Source organism: Ambystoma mexicanum, chromosome 1p (genome assembly GCF_040938575.1).
Source record: "Ambystoma mexicanum isolate Mex_15411 chromosome 1p, UKY_AmexF1_1, whole genome shotgun sequence".
NCBI lineage: Eukaryota > Metazoa > Chordata > Amphibia > Caudata > Ambystomatidae > Ambystoma > Ambystoma mexicanum.
The window spans coordinates 1,497,863,870-1,497,888,622 of NC_090921.1; the positions used below are offsets into that span (position 1 = coordinate 1,497,863,870).

Consider the following 24,753-nt stretch of genomic DNA (forward strand, 5'->3'; position numbering starts at 1 on the left):
ATATTTGGATAGGGGTTCTAACAGGGAATTAATACCCGAGACAATGGGTCTTCCCGGGGGATTTTCCAAACTTTTGTGAATCTTAGGCAAAGTATAGAAAACAGGTACTCTGCCATTGTTCCTCATAAGGAAATCCCCTTCTTGTTTGCTAATAAATTTCATATCTATAGCTTTAGTGACTTTGTCTTTGATGATAACTGATAAATCTTCGCTAGGATCCCCATCAATTTTTCGATAGTGGTTGGTATCTGAGAGGAGTTTAAGACATTCTGCTACATAATCAGTTCTATTTAACACTACTATGGCTCCTCCCTTATCCGCTTGACGGATGATAATGTTTTGGTTAGTGCCCAGGGATTTCAGAATGAGTTGTTCATTTTTACTCAAATTTGAGTGTTTTGGGACCCCTTTGGATTCCAAAATTTTGATCTCTTCCATCACTTTTTTTTCAAAAACAATGGACTCCGGGGAGTGCGAGGAGGTAGGAGCACAAAATGTTGAGGGGTTTCTAAGGCCACTATGGTTGCAATTATCACCAAAGGAATTCTCCATGAAAAACTCTTTGAGGTGGATTTTTCTCATAAATTGTTGAAACTCAATTCTAAATTCAAAAGGATTATGATATTTTGATATCACAAAATTTAAACCCTTGTTAAGAACTGATGTTTCTTTATCTGTAAGAGATATAGAGGAAAGGTTGACTACCAACCCCTGTGGCTCCGAGTCTGCATTCGGTTCGGAGCCCACTGTCTTTGAGCATCGCCTCTTTCTAAAAAAGGCTGTCTTTGTCCATTTTTTCCACGGTTATTCCCTCTTATGCCACGTGCTCGATTGGATCTATTGTCTTCTTCACCATTAGTACCACTCCTTCTGTTGTATTCCTCGTTCTCCTCCGAGCCCCCACTTGAACTATAGGAGGTATTCCTAAAACGGACTCTACGGTTTTGTTTTTGATTGGGATGTTGTCCTGGTTTAGGATCTCCAAATTTGTAGTCTTTATCAGTATATGCGAAAGCCTTCTCATGTGTGAAGGTCTGTACATCCTTTTTCATACGTTTTACTCTCTCTGTGATTGTCTCTGTCTTGAAATCTTGCATTTCTTTCAAATGTTTTTCTAAGCTACTCTTGAACGCTTCTACCTCAAATTTCTTTTTAATTTCTTCTTCTAATGACTTCAAATCAATTTCAATTTTCTTTGCAGTCTCCTGTGCCGTTTCTATTATCAAAATGAGCCAATCTCGGCCGCATTTATTGGAGATATAACTCCATTTGAGTTTGAAGTCATTATTATCCAAGAATAATCTTGGTTCATTTTTCACAATCAGTCCTTGTGGTAGTGCCTGATTTTTAACATATTCTAACATAATAATGGCATGAAGTTCAGTTCTGATTAACCTTTTCCTTAACTGGGCAAGTTCATCCCATTGATCATCTTTGTTTAGAATGTCTAGATCTTTATCGAGGCCCATTATTGGTAATGATTCCATCAGTTTGCGCACATATTCATCGTTATATGCAAAACATTTTTCGGATTGGGAGGCCATCACCCTATAGTGCCCTCGACTGTCGCGGGCGTATCCTATTGTAGTACCCAAAAGAAATAGAAGAGACACAAGGTGGTATGTTTGGCTAAACGCCTCCGAGACCAAAAAGGTCTCTAAATACACTCTTATCAAACGGCCTAAACCGTGTAAGGGGGGATCATACGCTTCTTACCACACAGTTAAGCTATATTTACATCACAAAAGAAGGTATACTGATATGTGTCTGAGACCCGACGAGTTCCTATGACAAAGGATATGTCTGTTATCCCAAAGTTCTCTTATAAACCTTAAAACATCTTTTTATTAAACACATAGATAATAATACTCATAAAATGATCACATTACATAAAACTCCATGAAAAAAACATGTAAAACCAGATTATTATACAAAAACAAGACACAAGAATATACACATGCTGTGGGTTAAATCTTTTGAACACTCAATCAACCCCATGTGAAACTTCACATTGGAGTTGTAATTATTTTCTATCGCCTTGATAATATGATTATTGCCTAGACCCAACTTGCACAAGTTTCTGTCCCTAAACACACATATAGATGTAGGACATTCATCAGGGGTATTTTGTTACTTGTGTTCTATGCTGGTGATAGATTCTTTTTTCCTATCACTTTTTTTCTTTGCCAGGTATGTTCGATGACTTGAGAACCCTGTGGGTTAAAGACAACCTATTAGGGTTTTCTTTGTATTCATTAGCACATATCTACTATCATTCAAGTCATATAAATAGACTCAGATAGTGACACCCCCGATCCACCTAGGGGGATAAGTATGCTTATCTCTTACATACCTTCCAAACTGTGGTGACAAAGTTCCACAGACTGCGAAATTACCACTAAATGGTAATTGAAGGAGGACAAGATTTCCTTTTTCTTTGGGAATATCTCTCCCAATGTCTTCTATTCTGCAAAAATTGGGTAGATGCAAAGGATACTGTTTTAGAATGTGAGACTATATATTGGATCCAGGTAATTCTTTTATCACCACCAACACGGTCTTCTTACCTGCGTTGGATAGAGGTAAAAAATTAATTTTCCTTCAATGTTTCCACTGTACCCTTAAGGCGGGAAAAGAATTGGTTCAGGAATAGACCAGAAGGTAGCTGGAAGAAGGAGATAAGAAAAACCAAAAAAACTACAATAAGTGTGTGATTCAAAAAACCACTCTATATCACAAATTCGACTCATGAAAGATGTCGTCAGATGTAATAAAAATTCCTTCACTTACTATTAGGCTGCTTATTTAGTATGTATTCTGTAGCTGATCTTCTACGATTTCTGCAAAGCTTTTATTGACAAAGCACATATCTGTCCCGGTGTGGATCTAAAAACATCAAAGATGTATTCCATTTTAGTATTGGGGCTACATTGCTCACTAGTCTCACTCAGGCACAGAGTCTTATTTCTGTAGCTTACCTCAAGTTTGGCCACCTCTACGAATCATAGATTTCCTTGCTCGCCAACAGCGACTGCGGGGAGACCCCTCTCTTTTATATATGGCTGTGTGTGCGTGCGCGATGACGTCATCGCGTTGTAGGCGCGACGATGTCATCCCGTCGCGACGCGTGCCGTCATGACCTTACCGCTCACGTGGGAGCCGTAAGGAAAAACATAGCCACAAAAAGGCCATGTAAATAAGAAAAACCCATATGGTGTTATATCTAATATAGGTCGTAGATGAAAAGTATAACTAAAGTAATGTGGTATCTTGAAGATGTCACCAACCACCATTGCCACTATGTTCCTATTTGGTGGACAACTACAGGTACACAGCTTCCACATGTCTCTCTATTAGGGAAGCGTCTTTATCATGTAACAATTAGGATGCTGCCTTATTTAGCCCCAATGAACGCACAAGTATTACTTACAGCCAGTGTCATCCTTTTCTCTTGTATGGTCTATATTATCTCAAACAAGTTTATTTCTCTTACTTATTGTACAATTATGTGCAGGACATAAAGACAAGGAACAATGGAAAGACAAAGCACATTGTGATCAGATACGAAAAGCCTGGAGTTAAAGGAGCAGAAATCAGAAGAGAAGCGAACCAGAAACTAAACGTCCAAGGAAAAACTCCAGAAGAAGCTTGAAGCTGGAAGAACAGAGGCCAAATGCAGATTTGGGGAACAGTGCTTTCACCAGACAGATGGGAGAAAGGAGTAGTGATCTGCAGAGCATGGATGGCCTTCGGTCACTACGAGCCCACCATCAACATAGTGCAAAATGGATGCAAGCCATTATGGCCAAAGCTTGCCAAGCTATTGACATGGGTCGAAGACAGGGGAGGACCCTTGCAGATAGTGCCATTGGAAAGCCCAAAAGTCTGCTTCAGGAATAATGGCACAAGGAAAATGGGGGAGAATCAAAACTGTGGATGAGTTTTTGACGCCCCACGAATGGTACATGGTACCGCAGTGATCATGGATCATTATTGGGCATGTGGATCCAAATCATATATCAGAATGCCGAGAAACTGGGGAGGTATATGTACAATAGTAAATGTCCATGTTCCAGCATTGGTGATTCCAAAAAGTGATCTGAATATTGACAGTTTCCTGAAAGCAGATGCTCACCTGAGGAAAAGGAGATCTGTGGAACTGATGAGCCGAATGAAGCGAGAGAATTACTTTTCTGCCAAATCCATAGAAGCTTTTGATGCTATCCCATATGAACATAGACTGTTCAGTCAGTCTTCTTCCGTGTTCATAACAATTTTCATGCCAAGAATTCAGGTTGGAGCAAATACTAAATGGTTGCAGATAACCAGATGGGAGTTACTGCAAACCATCAACACGACCATAAAAGGATTCAACGCAATTAAAGAAGAGTTAAGGGCACTCCGACTAATGACTCTCCAGAACAGATATGTCCTTGACATCATCACAGCTATGGATGGAGGCGTTTGTGCAAAAATTGGAGAATCATGTTGCACATTTATACCGTCTCACGATAAAGAAAATGAAACTCTAACAGAGGCCATAGGTATGCTGACAAAACTACAGAATCAAATGATTGATGTAACTGGCAAAGTGGACGACGACAGTTGGTTTGGAGCACTATTCTCATGGGTTCTGCAATGGATGGCAGATGCATTCAAATTCCTAGGAGCCCTGCTAGTGATGATACTGCTCGGATTCTGTGTTATCAAGATAATAATCTCTCAGTGGTAGAAAACTGCGAAAAAAGGCCATAAAGATGAAGATCATGATTGATGTCGAACCAGGATGGAAGCCCAAAGACCTGACTGACGTAGAAATAGGAAACTTTGTGAAAGCCAGCATTCATGCGCCAGATGGAATCAAGTTTCGGTTAACAAAGAAACACAGAAACTATGGGGGAAGATGGATATATTGCAGCCCAAATGGACAATGTCAACTAATGACATGGAACAAGGACAAACACGTAAGAACAGCAGGAAATTTGAAGGGAATAATAAAAATATGGACCCCAAAGAGACATTTCTCCAGACCTTCATGTGTAGACCCAGAAGATGAATTAAAACAAGACCCAGAAGATGCAGTGAAAGTGAACATAGAGGATGCAGGAAAGATGGATACAAAAGAAAAAGTGAAAGTGGTTGATGTATCGCCCAGAGGGGGGAGTGTAGAGGAGGTACCAAGCACGACCCGCACTCCAACCGTCCATTTTGAAGTACCAGGAACGTTCACACCGAAATATGTGATGTATGATGAGCAAATAAACCAGCAGAGAGCCGCAGTGGGGCTCTGTCAAGTACCTATCAAGAGAACAGCACCTATTGAAGTACCTACACCTAAGAAAACCTGGACAGTAAGGTAGCCATTGAGAAAGCCATATCGACTAATGAAACAAAATGAAGAATGTCAGAGCACAGTCCCTGAAGAAGCTAAAAATATACTAAAGGAAGATGAATGGTGATGTCACACGAACCCGGACTGACGCACATACAGAAGATATGACAACCTGCAAATGACGAAAAGAGACGAAACACATGGATAAGTGGCATCCGGAGTTTAATGTGAAACGAGTGATCTCAAATGTAAACAGCTTATGCCATGTGCGTCATGAAGACATCAGCCAGTTTACACATGTACATATGCTTGGAAACGCAAGAACGCTGAGAAAATCATTTGGCTTGCTATGCTTAGTAGTAAGATAGATTGCGGCAAGCGCCACCTATACGTATCTACCTCAAAAGGAGCATTTTATAAAAGTATACTTCCACTATGCACAAGAGCAGAATCTACCAAAGGTTACTAAGGGTCTCAGGAAAGGAGCCCCTCAGCACGTAACTCGAAAACTAAAGACAGAGAGAACCCCAGACGCATGCAAATCGTGCCAAAAAGCCAAGGTCGTATCAGCTGAAATAGACTAACAGTAGATACAATTAATGAAGCAAAGAACAGAATATCCTATTCTGAAAGGTCAAGATAAGCTGCAGAAGGCAGGTGGTGAGCAAAACTAAAATCAAATACACGAATTACATGGAGAATGAGACGATTTCACGGTATCTGAATCACTTGACCAGCCAAGCGAGAAGAGATGGAACTTTCACACCTACACGTGGCCTTGTGCCATGCACAGGTATCTGAACTTTTCCAGACAGAGATGCAGTCTCGAGCCCAACCACCAAGAAATAATTGACACATGACCCCTAAAGTGTTGATTGATTGTAGCAATAATTGGAGGAAGGCTGGGGGAGCAGGCGAGCACCCTGCACCTGGCCGGCTATTCTGCACGCTGCTAAGCTAGTGGAAAAGTATGAGTGGGGTTGGTGCCAACCCAATCATAGTGGACCAAGTAATCTAGGGTCCTATAGTTAGTAGAACCAATGAGACGTCATACTTTTAGTGATCTCTAATGTAGCCATTTTGAAGGAAGGGCTTAGATGCCCCACCTGACACTGTTTATCTAATCCCCTCCCTCCGTTACCATATACAGATATAGAACCTATACCTTCCTAGAACCAATAGAATTGCATGCAACATTTTAAGCGTTACGCATCAGTGATGACGAGTTTTAGTATAAATTATGTGTTTTTTATGAAGCTCGTTGGTGTTGTCTAAGCGAGAAGGAAGATCAAGCAATAGCTGATGTTTATGAACTCCCCGTTTTTGTACTTGTCATTAAACGGACTCCCTTTGCCAAACCATTGAGTTGTCATTATTGATTTGATGCTAGAGTATTAATCTGCATCCCCATCCATCTCACGGGTGCTGCTACTCATCTTAAAGTGCTATTGGGCAACCCCCAGCTTTATGGGCCGGTTGGGGTCCTAGTGCACAAGTGGTCCTCGAGATCCTCAAGATTTTTCAATACTGATTACTTTCTCCAGGATTACTATGCACACTTCATTATTTTTTTTTTTTTTTTTTTTTTTTTGATTTGGTTGAATTTAATCAACCTTTCAAACAGAAGAAAAGAAAAAATAATTGAAAGATACAGCATTTAACATAATTTTAACATTCATCATATACATCTTAAAATGAACAACTTCTTATTTACATTATTTACTACTTAAAAGGTTAGAAAAAGTGTCAAGTGCAACATTTAATTGGATTCTAGCTTTACTTAATTGTCTAATTTGAGACTGATAAGAAAATTAACAGCTGCTATTTGAATTGCAATATTGTTTGAACCCAACAGAACCGACCAGCATTCAACCTGTGAGATGTTACCCAAATATTGACAATGTCTATGCACACTTCATTATGAGGCTTGGAAAGCTTCTTGATAAAGACACTTTCTCAGTATATCTTTCTATGTGTACACTCCTGCCCGGCTGCTCCAAGAGCTGCTGGCTAGGATACAATATTTTACTACACGTTTGTCTTTCTCATTGGTCACAATGGCTATTGTATCTCTGCAGCCGCTGAAACAAGTCGACAAGCAAGTTTACAGTGAAATTCCAAAGATGGGCGTGCCCTCAAAGCAGGAACCTGGACAGGTATGTGTCCACATTCAACAGTGACATTGTTTGTTCGTACTAGACTATTAAACGGTTGTCAATGACTCTAACTGCTTCATCTCCAGGCATCTCTGAGTAAGGTACACATTCAGATTGCTGCTGAATGCCTGGTGCTGATAACAGTAGCTTGGGTTTGAATGAATCATTCCATGGATTTGGAAAGCACCTGCTTTCTCGTGTGGCAGATAACAATGATTACGGATGTGGCTTCCACTTGAGCTCCCAGGAAGAGATGTAGCAGGCTGCAGTGTCATGTCAGAGAGACGTCCATAAGTAATGTATAGCATTTTTCATTGGATTCCTTTTTTGCAATGTTCAGGCAGATCCTTTGCTGAGACACTGGCAAATTAAAGGGGAACACCAGCCAAATGGTTCTAAGTTTGAGCAGCAGCAGGATCATAACATGGCATGAAGCACAGGCAAACCTGGGCATGGGCAGTACTCTTAGTGGAGGCAATTGTTCATTTAATTTACATTATGCACTGATTTGGCATAATTTAAAATATTAATTAGCATATTGTGATACTTCAAAAAATAGCTTTCCACTAATTGTATAATGAAAGCAATATTCTGATTGGCCAACACGGTTAGTGTGACAAATCAACTTCTGGGGCACCTGTGGTCTAGGAATAAATATCGGTTTCTAAACCATCAATCTCTAGTACACCAGAAGGGATCCGAACACATTGGAAACACAAGTCAATTATAAACCTGCTTGTCCAATTTTGGTAACGTGGGTGGAACAGCAGGCTTATCTCCGCAAGGTCGTGGATCGTTGGTTAGTTGCAACACAGCAAAAATACAATTATTACCCAATGATAAAAGGGACTGTTCAGTCAAGGTTGTATAAACCTATCTACTTTATTATTATTCACCATACAGTTCTAGCACACTACAAAATACAACCCACCTGTAAAGGAATTCAGAGGACAGACAGTTTCAATAAGGAAAAGGGATGCACTCTGCATACTGACAGGAGGGTAGTTGGTAAAGTAATTGATCTCAATACTTCAAGAATGTTGGTTGCAGCACAAAGGGAGCAATGGGTCATAAAATGTCACAAGGGGCCTTCAGGGAAGGATCCGGGGTACAGAACCACAATGTACCTTGTGCTTGTGGAAGTTGTTTGTGCTCGACAGCGTCAAGTCGGTTTCAGGGTGCTTTGCAGCTTCTGCGACAGAGTTCAAGACGGGAGACAGCTGCGGGTATCAGGCGGCAGTCAGTTCAGCAAGCGAGGCTGGACGGACGGCTGCAGGCTGGCCTACAGGGCGGCTTGGGCCAAGAATCGTTGTCTCTGTGCTGGTTGGCGGATCTGGAATGCTGGTCGAGGCATCACAGACGGCTTTAGTGACTGCAGCGTGACAACAGTCAGTGGTGCAGGCGGTCGCGGTTCGAGGGCTTGACTGCCTCGAAAATGTCCTTAAAAGATGCACACTGGTTGATGCTTGTCATGGCACTCCTCCTAGCTTCTTTGCAGGGCTTGTGTCGTCCAGATGGCCCAAAGCTGAGGAGAGTGTTTGCAGGCAACGCCTTGTCCTATGTTCAGAGATTCTCTAGCACTTCCCACCGAGGAAGCTTGCTGGCAGAACCCAGCAGGGCACGCTGTGTGCTGGCTGGTTACCGGTTCTGGAGCTGCTGGACGGGTCCTCTGAGTTCGGTATCTCCCTCTGTTCCCTGGGAGACGTTTAGGGGAGGGATCTTGCTTCCCTCTTGGAAATCCTGGCCTTCCTTCACTGGCAGAAGCTGTAAGGCAGACTGTGCCTTCAGCCAGGATCCAAATGAGTCCTTCTTCTTACTCCTTTCGAAGTCGTCAGATGATCTGCTAAGAGAGTGGTTCCTCTTTTAAAGCCAAATGGGCCCCAGTGATTGGTGGCGGCCAATCCTACCTCAATGAACCAATCCTGGGTCCCCACCAACAATCTTCTGTTATGCGTGAGGTCATAACCAGAGTGCTTTGCAAAAGGAAAGGTAAAGGGGTGAAAACATGTACTACTAAGTCCCACCCATCTTCTTGTCTGTTGTGAATCAAAGGGTCACTCTGGTTAATTGAGCTCTCTGTGGTTCCTGATCACAGCGCAGGTCTCCCTTGAAGTTGTGGTGAGAACAGATGTTCTGCCTCCATCAAATCACATACTTCTACCCTCTGAAAGGGGGTCCCACTGTTGGGGTTGCCTACTGTAAACAGATGTCCCAGACATGACAGTTCACTGCCCTTGATAACAATGGGAGGGAGCTGACTTAAGGTTGACAGAGGTGCATATCAAAAAGGTGTTTGGTTTCCTATGCCCTTTGTCAGCTCTGCAACCAGGCCTCTCGCAGGCCTGCTTCAATTAACTCTCATCAGTATGCGCTGCCACCAGCGGGGCGGACAAAGGAGAGGGCGGATCCATGGCACCTTTGTCAGTTAATGAGGCTAGCCATGGCAGGAGGAAGGTTTTGCCTTCCCCTTTCTCGAGATGCTTTGATGTACTCGTGGCTGTCACATTCCAGCTGATCATGACAGGAGGACTGTGCTGTAGGCTGTGTCCATCCAGAGAGTATGTGACTATGTGTTTGTTATGCGGCGAGCATAGGAAAATGTGTGTGGATTAGCCCCACAGTTAGCTTTGTAATATGCATGCCCTACATGAAATTGTTTGTCATTGTCCATTCACTTGGAAACTGTTCCTATGTTTACATCATACACTGTTAACACATACATCTTCCGCTCCCAGCAAGCTGTCTGTTACACAGGATGTTAACACTTTCCGGCCTGTCAATGCCTTAACTATGTTCATGAGAAGTCTCTGTGGAACCATTCAATGTGGATACTAATAAGTAGACCTCAGCGCCCTGATGAATTGTATCAAATTGAAATCAAGTTTTGTCGCATGAATATGGTAACCAAGCAGAGACTAATAGTTCCACCACTCCGCTTTACAAAGAATGTTGCACTTGTGGTGTTACTTCTTATTAGATTTATGCACCATGAAAAGAAAAAAGAGGTCCACACAGTTGTTCATGTGAAGACCACTTCAATGGTTATTGAGTGGTACTTTATATTTCTGTACAGTTGTTATCATAAAGGGCAACTGTACAGAAATATAAAGTACCACTCAATAACCATTGAAGTGGTCTTCACATGAACAACTGTGTGGACCTCTTTTTTCTTTTCATGGCGCATGAATCTAATAAGAAGTAACACCACAAGTACAAAATGAATTATGTTCATGCTGCCCTTTTAGTACTTAGTAAAGATTCTGGGAGAGGCATTGTATGCTTGAAACTGGAACGTTGCCCGTAAGGCATCAGACAGTATCTGCCAATGATGTAGATTTGGGAGGTAAGACAGTTTCAGCTGATGCATTTTTCTAAGATCTCTGAGAAGTGCTTGCCTAACAAATGCCACAAGTTGGCAAACTAGATATACGCTAATACTGTGCCTTTTACCCAAAGCAGGTACCAAGGTTTTAGTTTCAAATCACAGAATATTCTAACTATCTAACTAATCTAGTCATTATCATTTTATCTATCACTGCAGGGTGAAAGGCTGTGAGAACGGTCTATTTGTTTCTGCTCAGTCCAACCCATTAATGACCAAGGTGGTGGACATTACTACCTCCACATTGTCCCTTTTACATGCAAGTGTACTCTGAAATCCTGTAGAATAACTCAGGAAAGGGCGGGCATGGGTGGCTGTGCTGCCCTATTGCGGTCTTGGTGGGTGGATAAAGAAGAGAGGTGGCTGCACTGCTTGCTTGGGGAGACTAGTGAAGATAGACTACAGTGCCAAATGTCACTGGGTGTAGGCAATGGAAAGCATACGCTAACAAGCTAGTCCTCTCCACCAGCTCTTCACCCTACATATGATACATCTCTTGGCCAGGTTGACTTCTCTCTGCCTTTGGTCAGTATTTCCTGGTCTGGGCACTTTGGATCTATTCCCTGTGTTCATAGAACCAGGCGCTATCTTGCTAATTGAAGCCATGTACGGAAGAAAGACACGATTTTCGCCAGGGTATCTCGTGTCACGATCGTCCCTGTGGGGCATGGGGGGAGTACCCTGTAGATGGGGTGATGAACCTTTGGGTGGCGATGTACACTTGGACAGGCTAGGGCTTGCACTCTGTTTACATTTCACTTCTGGGAGCAGGAAATTGTCCCTTTGTACTGCTTTTTCATGTCACAGACTCGCTACCCATAGCATTCTGTGGATCTTTCCCAGAAGGCTACCTTGGTTGACCCTCTGTGGGGCCTGTGAATCCGATTTTTTGAAGTATTTCCATCGCTCTGTGTTATGATTTGTGATTTTTATGTAACTTGCCATAGGTTGTTAAAATATTATATTTTGTGTAAAACATGCCCCTTTGTCTGTTCTTTCAGGAATTGGATATATCTCATCCCTGGTTTAGGTTCTTTGAGGCTTAATGCTAGGGTTGCTGGCAGACAAGGCCCCAATGCTGGGGAGCCTTGGGTGACAACTGGTTACTGATGTTGGATGGAGGAACTACTAATTGCAGCAAAACCAGACAGCATGATCTCACTTGCTTCAATGATTATGGTTACTTTGCGGATAGAAAATCCCTTTTCTGTTCCTATAGTGGTCACAGACATTGAGGGAAGGTGGAAGCCAGAGCGATAAACTCTGGGCCCATCAGGTAAGATGGTGGCTGAAGAGGGAGTGCAGGGGGAGGTGTTGGTGTTTGGGGATGATGTGGATGCCAAAGGGGGTTCAGGAGCATCCCGCGAGTAAGAGCACCAAGGTAAACTAGCATTGGCAATGCCAATCGTTTTGGCATTTACTGTTGTTCTTTGCATTTTCCATTTATAGGCACCAGGGTCCAATGAGGAGAGTGCAACGTTTTAAAGAAGGATGTGATAAGGGGTGCAGGAGTGCAATGGAATAAGAAGGAGAATAGAGCAACGGAGGAAGTCATTGATAGAGAGTGTCGATGATGAGCAAGAGGAAATATGAGTGAGAAAGGGTGGAAAGTCATGTGACATGTGACAGTACTCCTGATTCGGAGTAAAGACGTTAAACAAGCCACTATTGGATTACATTGCGTAGTACAACAAGAATGAGCACTTAGTGCATTGGGAATTGTACAGCAAAGCATTTCCAGTTGTCATGCCAACCACAAAGACTGCTTCTTGTAACCCCTTTTGTTACTGTAGCAATGGTGTTGGTGATATTTTGGTGGCTTATGCCACCAAAAAGCACCAACACCAAAAATAGATGTATTAGGGGAAGGAGCAAAATAGGGTGAATAGGGTTTTATATACTCACAGTGTGAGTGCTTTCGTGGAGTGCTTACGCTGTCTACTTGCCGCCTGCACTGCTTATTTGGTCCTTTCTGCTGAGAGCGACTTCGCTGCAATCAATCTCTTAAACGTTTGGATTTATTTTAAAATCCATGGACTGAAGGTCTTGGTGTGTGAAATCTAACCAAGAGAACATTACTGCTGTTAAAATATATGGACGTTTTAACTAATATAACTCTTATTTTTCTTTAGTGCAGCTTAGTCATGCCCTTGTGTGAGTGCTTTCATGGAGTGCTGCTCCGCTGAGCAGCAGAGCAGCCTCTGATGGTTCACTCACTCCGTGGATTCCACTGAGGGCGGTAAACGCCTGCACTGCTTGTATTATCTCTTATTGGTAAGCCCGCTGTATTTGCTGATACCTAGTGAATGGCATTATATACATTGAAAACAGATATACCTCCTATTGATCTCAATAAAAACATTGAACCAGCTACAGAGAATGTGACTTCTCCCACGCTACACCAGACCAACAGAAGTCGTGGATTGTTGATATGTTCTCAAAAGATGAGCCGCTCTAAATCTGTCGGCCATGATATATGATCTTAGTATCCTCCTTTATCTTGTGCATCTAGTGCTAACTTGATGGCGGCATCTGTAATCCAATAGAATACAGAGGAAATTCTGGAAACCACAAATGTGGGTGCCATCTCTATACTTGATGCTGACCTCTTAGCTCAGCTCCCATTAACTGTAGAACTAGACGGAAGTATGGCTCCCAAAGTAATCACAGTATCCAAGATGAAGCATGCGGTAATACATCATTGCCAAGCTGCTCAAGTACCAAGCTGCTCAAGCATGGGTGTTGCTAGGTCTGGAAAAGATCCAGGGCTACGATAATGTTGGCACTGTCGGGACTCGGGGATAGCTAGCCTTTTGGTTGTAACTCCTGAGCATCTATCCGCGGCTTCAACCAAAAGATCCGGGGCTATAGCCCCCTCAGCCCCCCTCCCTAGCAACGCCTCTGTGCTGAAGTTAATAAGGTAGACAGCCGGGAGATACCTTTACTTTACTCCCAAGCTGTAAAAGCTCCAACTAAGCGACTGGAAATGTTAACTTTAAATATCGGTGTAACAGCAGTTAACGCTCCGCATAACCAACGAATGGACTATAATGCAGAATTTGCCATAAAGGAACCTGAAGATGTTGCGACAACCATAGCGATGCCGACAGTTGGTATTGCTAACAAGTTGCAGAAACCTCTAGCTACAACATCTTATGCTGTCGTAACTCCAATACCGAAGACCCAAATTGGCAAAGCAGTTACAACAAAAGATCTAAATGTATCTCAATCCCCTATACTTTACCCTGAATCTCCAAATACCATTGCAAACTCGTAAGTTGCTAATAGTCCCTCATTTGTAAAACCCACTCCTCGTCGATCTTTTGGGTTTCCCCATCCGTAAATTACAACGCAAGAGCCAATTAGGATAGCATTAAATAATAGTGTATATACACTTATTATGCTACATGAAGCAATATTAACTAAGGTTGATAATCAACAACTTAATTTGTTGAAAATTGAAGATATATTAAACTTGTTCAGTAGCCTAGTCAAGTCATGAAAGATCGATAAAAAATTGGCAAAATAAATGGCACCGACAGTAAAGCCACCCCAATCTACATGTCCTCCAAATTTGTGTATTCTAGACCCTGATATATTATCTTGTGATCTAACGCAACAGGATGAGCAAGGAGTGTGTTCACCTATTGTGTCATTGGACCTTAATGGTGTGGGAGACAAGCCAATTACAGAATGTGTGGATTTGGATCCTACAGTTTTGGGTACTATACCAAATGTAGGAAATGCAGAAAATGATTCAATCATACGTGTTGACCCATTACAGCCTGCTAAGCAGCTGCCAGAAATAGATGTGGCTACACAACACCAAGTATTTGAGGTTTTTAAAATCACACACAGGAGGAAAAAGGGTAGGGCGAAACAAAGCAAGTCAGTAAACTTGCCAAAAAGGCTGCAGAGCCAAAACAATACTAACAAAACCAAAAAAACAAGAATCACTTGCTAGAATTCTGAAAACTCATACGAAAACTTTTATAAATGCATTAACTACTCCAATGACCCATAAAGAAAACAAAAGTAATAAAAAAACAATTAACTAATCCGGAAGAAGCTTGGTTAGTGGTGGAAAATACTTCTCAAAACATGGAGATAGTTTAAGCACTGAATTTCTAGTATTTGAAACATGTATGGAATTCTCGACATACTCCGTCTCCACGTTACCCGATGGCAATGAGGTAAACATGGATAAGAAGACAGGTGGAGCGGGTGCCCTGTGCAAAACAATGGAGGGGCCTAAGGTTACAAAAAAGAAGGGGCATTACACACTTGAACAAAAAAGAGAAAACCTTATTGATTCCTGAAAATGGGAATCAAATGATCCAATTTCAATGGAACCGAACATTGTAATTGAACTTGATAATATGTTAGCCCTACGCCACACAAAGAGCTCACCCGAAATTTTTAAACACAATGAAATGCCTGTTAAAGCATCCAGAGTTGAGTATGGAACCAAAGCAGTAGCCAATAATCGTGCCAGTCAATGCCCCTCACATAGCAAGTCCTTCATAATGAATCAAGTAAATCTTATGTTAGGAAAAGAAGCATACGCATCTCTTTAAAAGTAGGGATGTGGTAAACATGTTATCTACAATTTACTGCATACTGCCTAAGTATGATCTAATTAGAAAATTGAAAAAATAGTTTTAAAAATCAACAGGAATTGGGATTTAATTGGGTTAGTTCAGGTACAATCAAGCTGAATGCGCGCTCTGTTATACCAAAAGATAGCGCTCAACCACGAAAAGGAGATGAGAAACAAAATAGGGACTTGCATGGTAACGTTGCTATTGGGAACGCTTAGTAGAGTTACACATAGAGGACGCTACTCGCACCTGAAACTCAGCCGACGCGAGAGACTAGTTACTGAGAGAACACTAGGTAAGAGACGATCAATGTTTGTACACGCTAACCGATTGTCTAGGAGACGGATAGTTAAACGGTGCGCTAGAGTGGAGGCAGCACTCCAATATTATCAACACTTTATTAGCATGACGCCAATGCGTAAATGTGCCGTGTTTATGAAATTGAACGTACACGAACGCTAAATGCAAATATATGTAAATAACGACAACACGGGCTTTGTACCCTATGAATTCTGGAACGGCTAGCTCTTGACATGTACAAGTATTAGCAAGCGCGGAAGCGCATAAAATGCCAATTTTCAGAAACATATCGAGGCAACAATATGAATGAAATGCTCAGGGTAAATTTGTCCAACATATAGAGAAATGGAGTTGAAACCCTGTCATATTTAATTTATTAACAGGGATTACCCCTCTAATACTCAAATGTCCAAATGAAATCTACTCAAGACTGCAATTCCAAGGTAACAGTTTAATTAAAATACAAAAAAGTATCTTAAATGCAATTCAAGCATATGAATGGCAGGTGACTTATTATATTTTGTCTATTTTCTTTTTTCTCCTTTTCATTATAACAACCCCTACAAATCCTCCCCTACACCAACCCTCATTCTCTGTGTAACTCCTGATGTATATGATTTTTCTTGTTTGTTTGTTTGTTTATTTTATTTGTATAGCGCTCCAAACCCAGGGGTAGAAGGGCGCTTAAGAATACGGTTACAGCGTTGAGAAGTATCTTTGTGTTGCATACTTCGTGCATACTTATAATACATACATATATATACATTTATCAATATACAGTTACAATATACATACAGTACATGAGCCAGTTACTGCGCAGGGGTGAGAGGTCTGGTGTTAGCGGGGCTACTCTTTGTTTAGGAGCCAGCTGATGACCTGCTTCCTGAAGATCTGGAAGGACTTGATAGTTTTGATGTTGAGTGGTAGGGTGTTCCAGAGTTGGGGGGCAAGCTTGCCCCTCCAGCTCTTATTAGGTGGAATCTGGGCACTGTCAAACATAGAGTGTTGGAGGATCTGGTGGATCTGGTAGCAGGTTTCATGGTGAATTTGTTAGCTAGGTATGGTGGTGCTAGGTGATTGAGGGACTTGTACGTGAGGCAGATGGTTTTTAAATCAATTTTTTGGCGTATGGAGAGCCATTTGCAGGCTTTCCTAGTAGCAGAGATCTGCTCTCGTCTAGGAATGTTGAGGGCTGCGCGCAGAGCGTTATTTTGTAGTACCTGCAGCTTGTTGAGTATGGATTGGTTAGCGCCTATGTACAGGCTGTTGCAGTAATCCAATTTGGATTGTAGGATGGCTCTGGCGAGGGTGAGGCAGCTGTTGGGTGATAGGAATGGTCTACTGGCCCTAATGAGCTTGCCGGTGTAAGCAGCGGCTGAGGCGGTCATATTGGTGTGTTTGGAGAGGTGGGTGTTGGCATCAGATAGAAGCCAAGGGTTTTCACGCTTTTGGGAACGGGGATGGTGTGACCATCGATCGTGATGTTATTGTAGCTAGGATTGAGATTAGTTAGGGTGTTGGGGGAGCCGACGATGAGGAGCTCTGTCTTCTTGAACCAACGATGTGATGTAACACTGTTGTGTCTTTTTATATATGATTTTTACACATGGTATAAACTGATACTTGTATATTGCACTTACTATTTGTGTACTTGTATATAAAATAAGAAAGCCCAAGCACTGATTTGAGAAAGGCGCTTTAAAGCCGAAACACGTGTCATCAACGAGGGCTAATATGATGAACAAATTAAAAATCAAAGTCTTTTTTAAATCAACTGGTGCATGTCTTATGTCTGAGCACGTGCACAATCTCATATTTATTTTATGCGGATGACCTTGTCATCGTTGACCGCACTCCTATTGGCCTTCAGCAATTGACAAATCTAAATAAATATGTGGAAATCAACAAATTGACTATCAATGTCACTAAGTCCAATATAATGAAGTGGCAATGTACCAAAAATAACCCGCGGCAAACATATAAGTGGATGACAAGAGGGAAGCAAATTGATATCACTCATGAGTATAGATACTCTGGAATTGTAGTCAGTGACACCAAAAATGAAACATCATACATAACTGACTTATCTCACAGGCGAGAGTCATTCTAGCCAGATACAGGAAATTCTCATATGTACCGGTTGTGAAGTTCTATAAGGGCAAAGTCATCCCACTGATAACCTATGGGGGACAAACAAGGATAGCGGAGAAACAACCTGACTAAAAAGCCCTTGAGGGTTTATTCTGCAAAGCATTTCTACCCATCCCTAAATCTATACCTATTCTGATCATGAGATTTGAATTGGGTTTACTTTCCATGAAGGCAATAGTTGAATGGAATGCAATGGTTTTATATGCAAAATTTAAAGGAAAAGATCGATTCCCTGACTCTTTGCTCTCGGCCATAGAGTTCAGCACAAAATAAACCAAACCTTTGGCGTTATGGGGAGCATCGAGCCAGGAGTTTATGAAGAGGGCAGATATAGATGTAGAAATTATATTAACAAATCCAACGAAAGCAAAACAGAAGTGGTGGGAGAATGATTGGATGAATACATAGATTGAATGTCAACAGTACTCCATCTTTAAAACTGGAATATTCATACTAAATAAATTGCATACAATACCCTTGTATTTGTCAATGTTCCCTGATGCAGCATATAGAGCGGATATTTTGAGAACAAGGTTTAACTTGTGGGCAACTAGGTCTTTGATAGCCACAAGAATAAAATCTCCATATGATCAATCATATCGATTTTGTAAAATATCTGAAAGTATTGAGACACTAAAACATCTGATTGTTGAGTGTCCACGCTTACAAGATTTGAGATAAGTATTTCCATGGATTATTATCTGAGTATTGTGTTTTAACAAAGCATTCTATGTGGAAACTAGTTTTCAATGCACAACACATTTCAATAAACCTGGCAACCACAAGGTATTTGCGCAAATTGGAGCTGTAGAAATGTTGGTCATGATAGACATGTCGAGACAGTATGTTGAAATGCTATGATGCCTATTGGCTTGAATAACGAAGTAACAGTGCAGATGAATTTAATATATGCACAAATGAATTCTAGCAGATTCGGCAAATATTAAGTAATTGTATGAATTGGAGCTTCAGAAACTTTGGAGCATGGTAGGGAGAAGTGTAAGAACGATGCATTTTATAAAGCCCCATTGTAATAACATGAATCGTTATGTGTAGGATGAACATGTCAAGACGTTATGATATGTTTTGAATGCTGTGATGTATGTTGCCTAACCTTTGAAGTAGAACTGTACAGATGAATTTAACCTATTTAAGATTAATGATTAATTGAGAATGTTTATGTTATTATGAATTGGTATTTGAGATTTACTTTTATTCCTTATGTATTTTGTGGATTTTAAAGGTAATAGAGGAAGCAAGGTGTTTCTTCTATGTTGAAAAAGTAGTATCACAACATAACCAACTGTGAAATAAAAAAGTGTATATATATATATATATATATACTCACAATAGCAGTCAGGAGCTGGGGAGAAGAGCATGTGCATGTTAGCTTTATGGAAGCAAGGTTATACATGTGGTGGTGCAGTGCTTGCTGTCTGTTGCCTCCCCCTGTGTGTTTCTCTCCTGATGTCTACCCTTTTCAACCTACGGCCCCCATTCCTGGGTCCTTCCTAATCCAATGAACAGGCTCAATGTGACTTGCGCAGCTAGTGCCATCCTCCTGCTGGCTGCGCTGCATAGTGTTATTGCCTGATAACTCATGTTTTCATGACACAGTTAATTTGATTGTAACGTGTTATACAGGATTGCTCGGAGCCACCAAGGCCCTAGCCCCCTATTCTAGGACAGGAGTACAGGGACTTTTGGAGTTTGCATGGATAAGAAGACGCTTACATCACCAGGACCTATTGACATCGTCCGCTCCTTCAATTGGGTATACATTGAAGAAGTAGTCAGCAGCACCTTTGATAGAGTTAGATGTTCTTTGAAATTCTTTCCAGATAATTACAAATAAAACTCGTTCTCTTCTGAGGCTTTCACATTTTATAGACAATTGTTTTTTTAATGCACTTCTATAAGGGACAGTGAGACCGATTTATTGATGTAATAAGCATGTGAAGAATGATGGCGGAAAATCGATGAAATACATACCTGTAATATTGGACATGTTATGCCATCTTGCTGGCTTTTTAGGAATTGGACTTCTTTAAATAAATTGTAGCACATGCAAATAGCGCTGGTGTCGCAGCACTGAAATTAATGTCACTATCTGGAAACAGTTTGCTGGATAAGACCAAAAAAAAAGCTTTCCAACTATCTGCCAATATGCCTCGACTCAACATTTCGAAGAAGGATATGGATGGAGGTTGGGGAATACTTTTCAGGTGTATTGAGCTATTGCCTTCTTTTCTGACACTAAAAGCAATCATACATAGGGCAAGTTATAAGGGTGTAATCTTGCCTTACTAATGTGAAAATTGTATGTTTATAATTAGATTAGGGGCCTCATCACGAGTTGGGCGGTATCCCGAATGGGATACCACCCAACTTTATTTACGTTACTGCCCACCCGTCCGGCAGCTTTACAGTAGCGGCACCCAAAATCTGGAACTCCCTCCCCAACCTCATGAGAAATGAGCCATCCCAGCAGCGGTTCCAGAAATCGATCAAAACCTGGCCTTTCAATAAATTCTAAACCAAGTAGCCATCACTGCAACCCCACTTCTCGTTACGTGCCCACCATAAGATCTCACCAGTATCTATCCCTGAGTCCAAAAAATGTATAAAACCATAATCCTGTATATATTCTATTATTCTGTCTTGATATGATATGATATGTCATCATCATAAAAGTTTATTCGGAAACAAATTATCCATAAACCGTTAACAGAATAAAAATGCATACATTATAAAAGTCAATTCAACGTATTAAAAAAATATCTAGAGTATAAATTTACAAACAATACATACAGATTTAAAATGTGCATGTGTGTAAATCAGATAATATTCACAAAGAGCAGCCAAACAATTCATTACGATTAAAATTTCAGAGCTCAATCAAATTCTGTGCCACGGTTTTGGATCTCCGATACCACGCCCGTCTCAAATAATCCACCATACCACAGACCACTGGAATCGTAGCTGCCGACAGCAAATAACATAAGGCAGGCTTAGCCTGAAACATGCCGGCCGATCTGAGTAGTGGCAAAGTGTTCTCCGTCTTAAGTCTATATAATGTGGGCAGAATAATACAAAGTGTAGGAGATCCTCCGCCGGCCACTGACAAAAGGGGCAAGCTGTAGGTTGCACACTATCTGTCCAGCTTTTAGTTCGTGCCCCTAACCATAAGCAATCAAACCGTGCTCGAGTCAAAGCCCAGCGGTCTACAGGATTATCACTATGGAGTAGATATGGCTAAATAGCATCTGTTGTTGCATACACAATATGCCTTCTGTTTTCACCAATGCGTAAGGCAGCAGACTCCCTATTTGCCACCAAAATGGTTTTGAACAGTTGCTTTTGTGCCCTGACCATACATGGGGTCAAAATGTTTGGTGGGCAAACTAGATTGGTGCCATTTAACTGTCTGATGCATTTCTGAATATACCTGAGCCATGGGATTTTCTTTACTGCTGAGCTGCTTAGGACGGCTCTTAAAATCTTATGTGAGAGAATTGCTTTCTGATTTGCCCATAATGCCAACCAATGCGAGACCAGAGCCAATAACCACTCATCAGCAATATGGGGGCATCCTAGTTCCAAATGTGTCCCATAGTTTGAGGCAGACTGCGGCAATCCAAGAAGTTTTTTAAGGAAGGCATTCTCCACATTTTCAATTTTTTGGATCCTTTCCATGCCCCACAGTGCAGCCCCATAGTTAGTAGCAGTTTTTGTTTGAGCCCTGTATACTTCTAAAATAGGTTTAATTGGGTGCCCCACGCAGTTATGTTGAAAGCGTGACAGACCCCAAGCGCCTGCCTCATCCTCAGACACTCAACATGGCCCAACCCTTGCCAATTCTCCATGAAGCCAATTCCCAGATAGTCAAAACTAGTGACCCTCGGAATGGGTTTACCTCCACTCCATATCTTGCGCATTTTAAGGTGTCTAACTCCCGAGCTCTTATATGCCATGACTGCAGATTTTTTTGAATGAACAGAAAGCCCATGTGAAACCATAAATTGGGTGTAAACATCCACCAGACTTTGTAGGGCTCTAGGGGTGTGAGCGATTAGAACCATGTCATCGGCATAGCCTAGGACTGGGAGGGGGACACCACCCACCGTGATATAGTCAGTGTAGGATTTGACCAAGGCTTGGTAGACACCATTTACATAGAGAGCAAACATTACCAGGGCCACAACACAGCACTGACGAACACCCAAAACGGTTTCAAATAAAGCTGTGCTATGATATGATATGATATGATATGATATGATATGGCATTTATAACGCGCCTATAGGCAAGGGTTTCAAGGCGCGACAAGGCAAGGGAGGGGGAACAAGGGAGGACAGACAATGATCTGACTATGCCAGGTGTCATTCAAATCGCGCAAGTGCATCGGAAGAAGGGAGAGGGAAAAGTGTGTGGGGGAGGGGAGAGGGGAAAGTGCAGTACACGGGATAGTAGAATAAATAGGATAATAAAACGGCCAGATCGTGGCAAGTGCGAGATAGTGCAGACTCAAGTGCCGGTAGGGGGACTGTAGGGATACGGAAAACAGTCCCAGGGGTTGCCAGGGAGGCAGTGCAGGTGTGCAACTGGCGGGGCCTGGGCCCGAGATCAGAAAGGGTGGCCAGTTAACCAGTGCAGTTTCAGCCAGGAATTCAGCAGGGGAGATAGAGAGAAAGCAGAGGCAAAGAGGAAGGTTTTGAGGTGCTTCCAGAACCGGAGATGGTTCTCCTCAAGTTTAAGGGAGGTAGGAAGGCTGTTCCAGAGGGAGTCCTATGCTGAAGAGAGAGATCTACCACCAACTCGTTGCTTGGAGAAGCGACTGTCCCTGAGGGAGTTGGAGGCGGATGAGCGAAGAGCTCGAGAAGGAAGATATTTGGGAAGAGAGAGTTGAAGGTATTTCGGCCCCAGGCCCCAGAAGGCCTTGTGGACAATGCAGAGGGTTTTGAACTTAATCCTCGCAGCCACTGGGAGCCAGTGCAGAGATTTCAGTCCTGGAGAGATACAATCCCTGGGCTTGAGGCCAAGGACAAGTCTCGCAGTCCTGTTCTGGATAAGTTGCAGAGGGCGGAGAGTAGAGGCAGGCAGATTTAGATAGAGGCTGTTACAACAGTCCGGCCTAGAGAGAACTAGGGCTCTGGGGACAGTGAGCTTCTGGGGGAAGGAGAGGAAAGGAAGAATACCTCTGAGAAGGTGCAACTGGTAGTGTGACTTCTTAGAGATGTCAGAGATGTGAGGAGAGAAGGAGAGTGTGGAATCAAAGATGACCCCGAGGTTTTTAGCCTTGCAGGTGGGAGCAGGAAGAGGGCCAAGAGAGGCCGGCCAGAGTGCTGCAGGAAAGGAGGGAGTGGGTGTGCCGATGAGTAGAATCTCAGTCTTACTGGCATTAAGGCAGAGGTCATTGGCGGCACACCACTCCTGGATAGCATTGTGCTGTAACATTGTTCCTGTCCTGTAACCGGATATTCAAGTTTGCTGTAACCTACGTTGTGATACCGCCGGGTCTGGGCGTATAACAAATGTCAAAAATAAATAAATAAATACCCCCCAACTCGTGATGAGGCCCTGTGACAGCTGATAACCAAAATGCCATTCTTTTATTGGAGCCTTTTGAAAAGGGGTGCATATGACTGGACACTGTTTCTGGATGTAGGGTTTTATTGAAAATAATTCCTCAAAGGGGTAGCAGTGGTATATGTGGTGAGGGACCCTGGATCTTACACAGTAGTTAATTCACTGCTGTAACCAGAGCAGGTAACTGTCTTTTCAAAGTTTTGCCTGCTGAAGCTTGGCTGGTTAAGTCTCTAAATTAGGAGTATTGCCGGGGAGCCCTGCTTCTCTTTCTCTACTGGTGCTCTGATCACCCTCTCCTGTTTCACGCGCACGCCTCTGTATCCTCTGTGCATCCACACTGGCATCTCGCGAGATCCGGCAGCTGCCCGGATCATGCAAGACTGCTCACGACACCATCCGAATCTGCTATTGTACAGTGAGTAGGAAATGGGGAGACTTTCCAAGATGACGGTATGGCTATGGAAGTTGTCTGCCTTCAAGGCTACGTGGGACTGACAATTGTATGAATGCCGTTTGCTAATAGGCCATTTGCTAATAGGCCATCTGCTACAGCGAACAGTGGCATAATCACACTGTTTCAATGGAGGTTTCAATTTCTTTGACCATTGACCACCTCATAGAGAATCCTTACCGCCACTGGTGTTTGGGTGATATGGTTGACTACAGGGTAAACATTTCCTACCTGACACCTCTCATCTAGGAGGAACCAGTACGGTATTAGATTCTCTTGAGACTAGAATAATCAGCTTTGCTTAAGAATGATCAGATTGGGATCTGTCACACGCCTTCCTGATGCCCACCATCCCGTGAGACGGGTGTGCCCCCATTTCTTACATAGGTGCTTGCACTGGACTGGCTGCAGTGGGTGTGGTGCTCAATTGTCCCGACATCTCCTGGAGGTGTCTTCGTGGCCTCTATTGGCATCATCTTGCGCATGTGCCAAAGGCCTCCGGTTCAGGGCTGACACGGGTGCACTATGCAGGGTCTATCCCTTGCTAGGGAATGAGTGCAATGGCCTCACCGCGTTCCTTCCATTTATTAGCAGTGATGGCACAGAGTGAAGCACGACGCATTTTATCTGTCTCCTTTTCTGGGAGCTCCTTTTTCTCTGTAGTTCGCTTCCTTTCCCTTGTCTCCAGTTTTGGTCTTTCCCTTTTGTCAGCTTCCCAGCTTGTCTTTTGGTTCCTTTATGGACCTTGTCCTTCTAGTTCTGCCTTCAGCTCTTGCTACCTCCTCTCCTTGTC

The 24,753-nt window shown here is 42.4% G+C and overlaps 1 protein-coding gene across 1 annotated transcript in view; it reads left to right on the top strand.

The window, feature by feature from the left end:
• The window catches only part of FCER1G (Fc epsilon receptor Ig), a 527,609-nt gene that overhangs the window by 381,946 nt on the left and 120,910 nt on the right, over window positions 1-24,753 (top strand). The window contains exon 4 of the mRNA XM_069607181.1: window positions 7,411-7,488. Within this exon, the coding sequence (XP_069463282.1) occupies window positions 7,411-7,488 (78 nt within the window). The remainder of the gene's footprint in view (window positions 1-7,410; window positions 7,489-24,753) is intronic.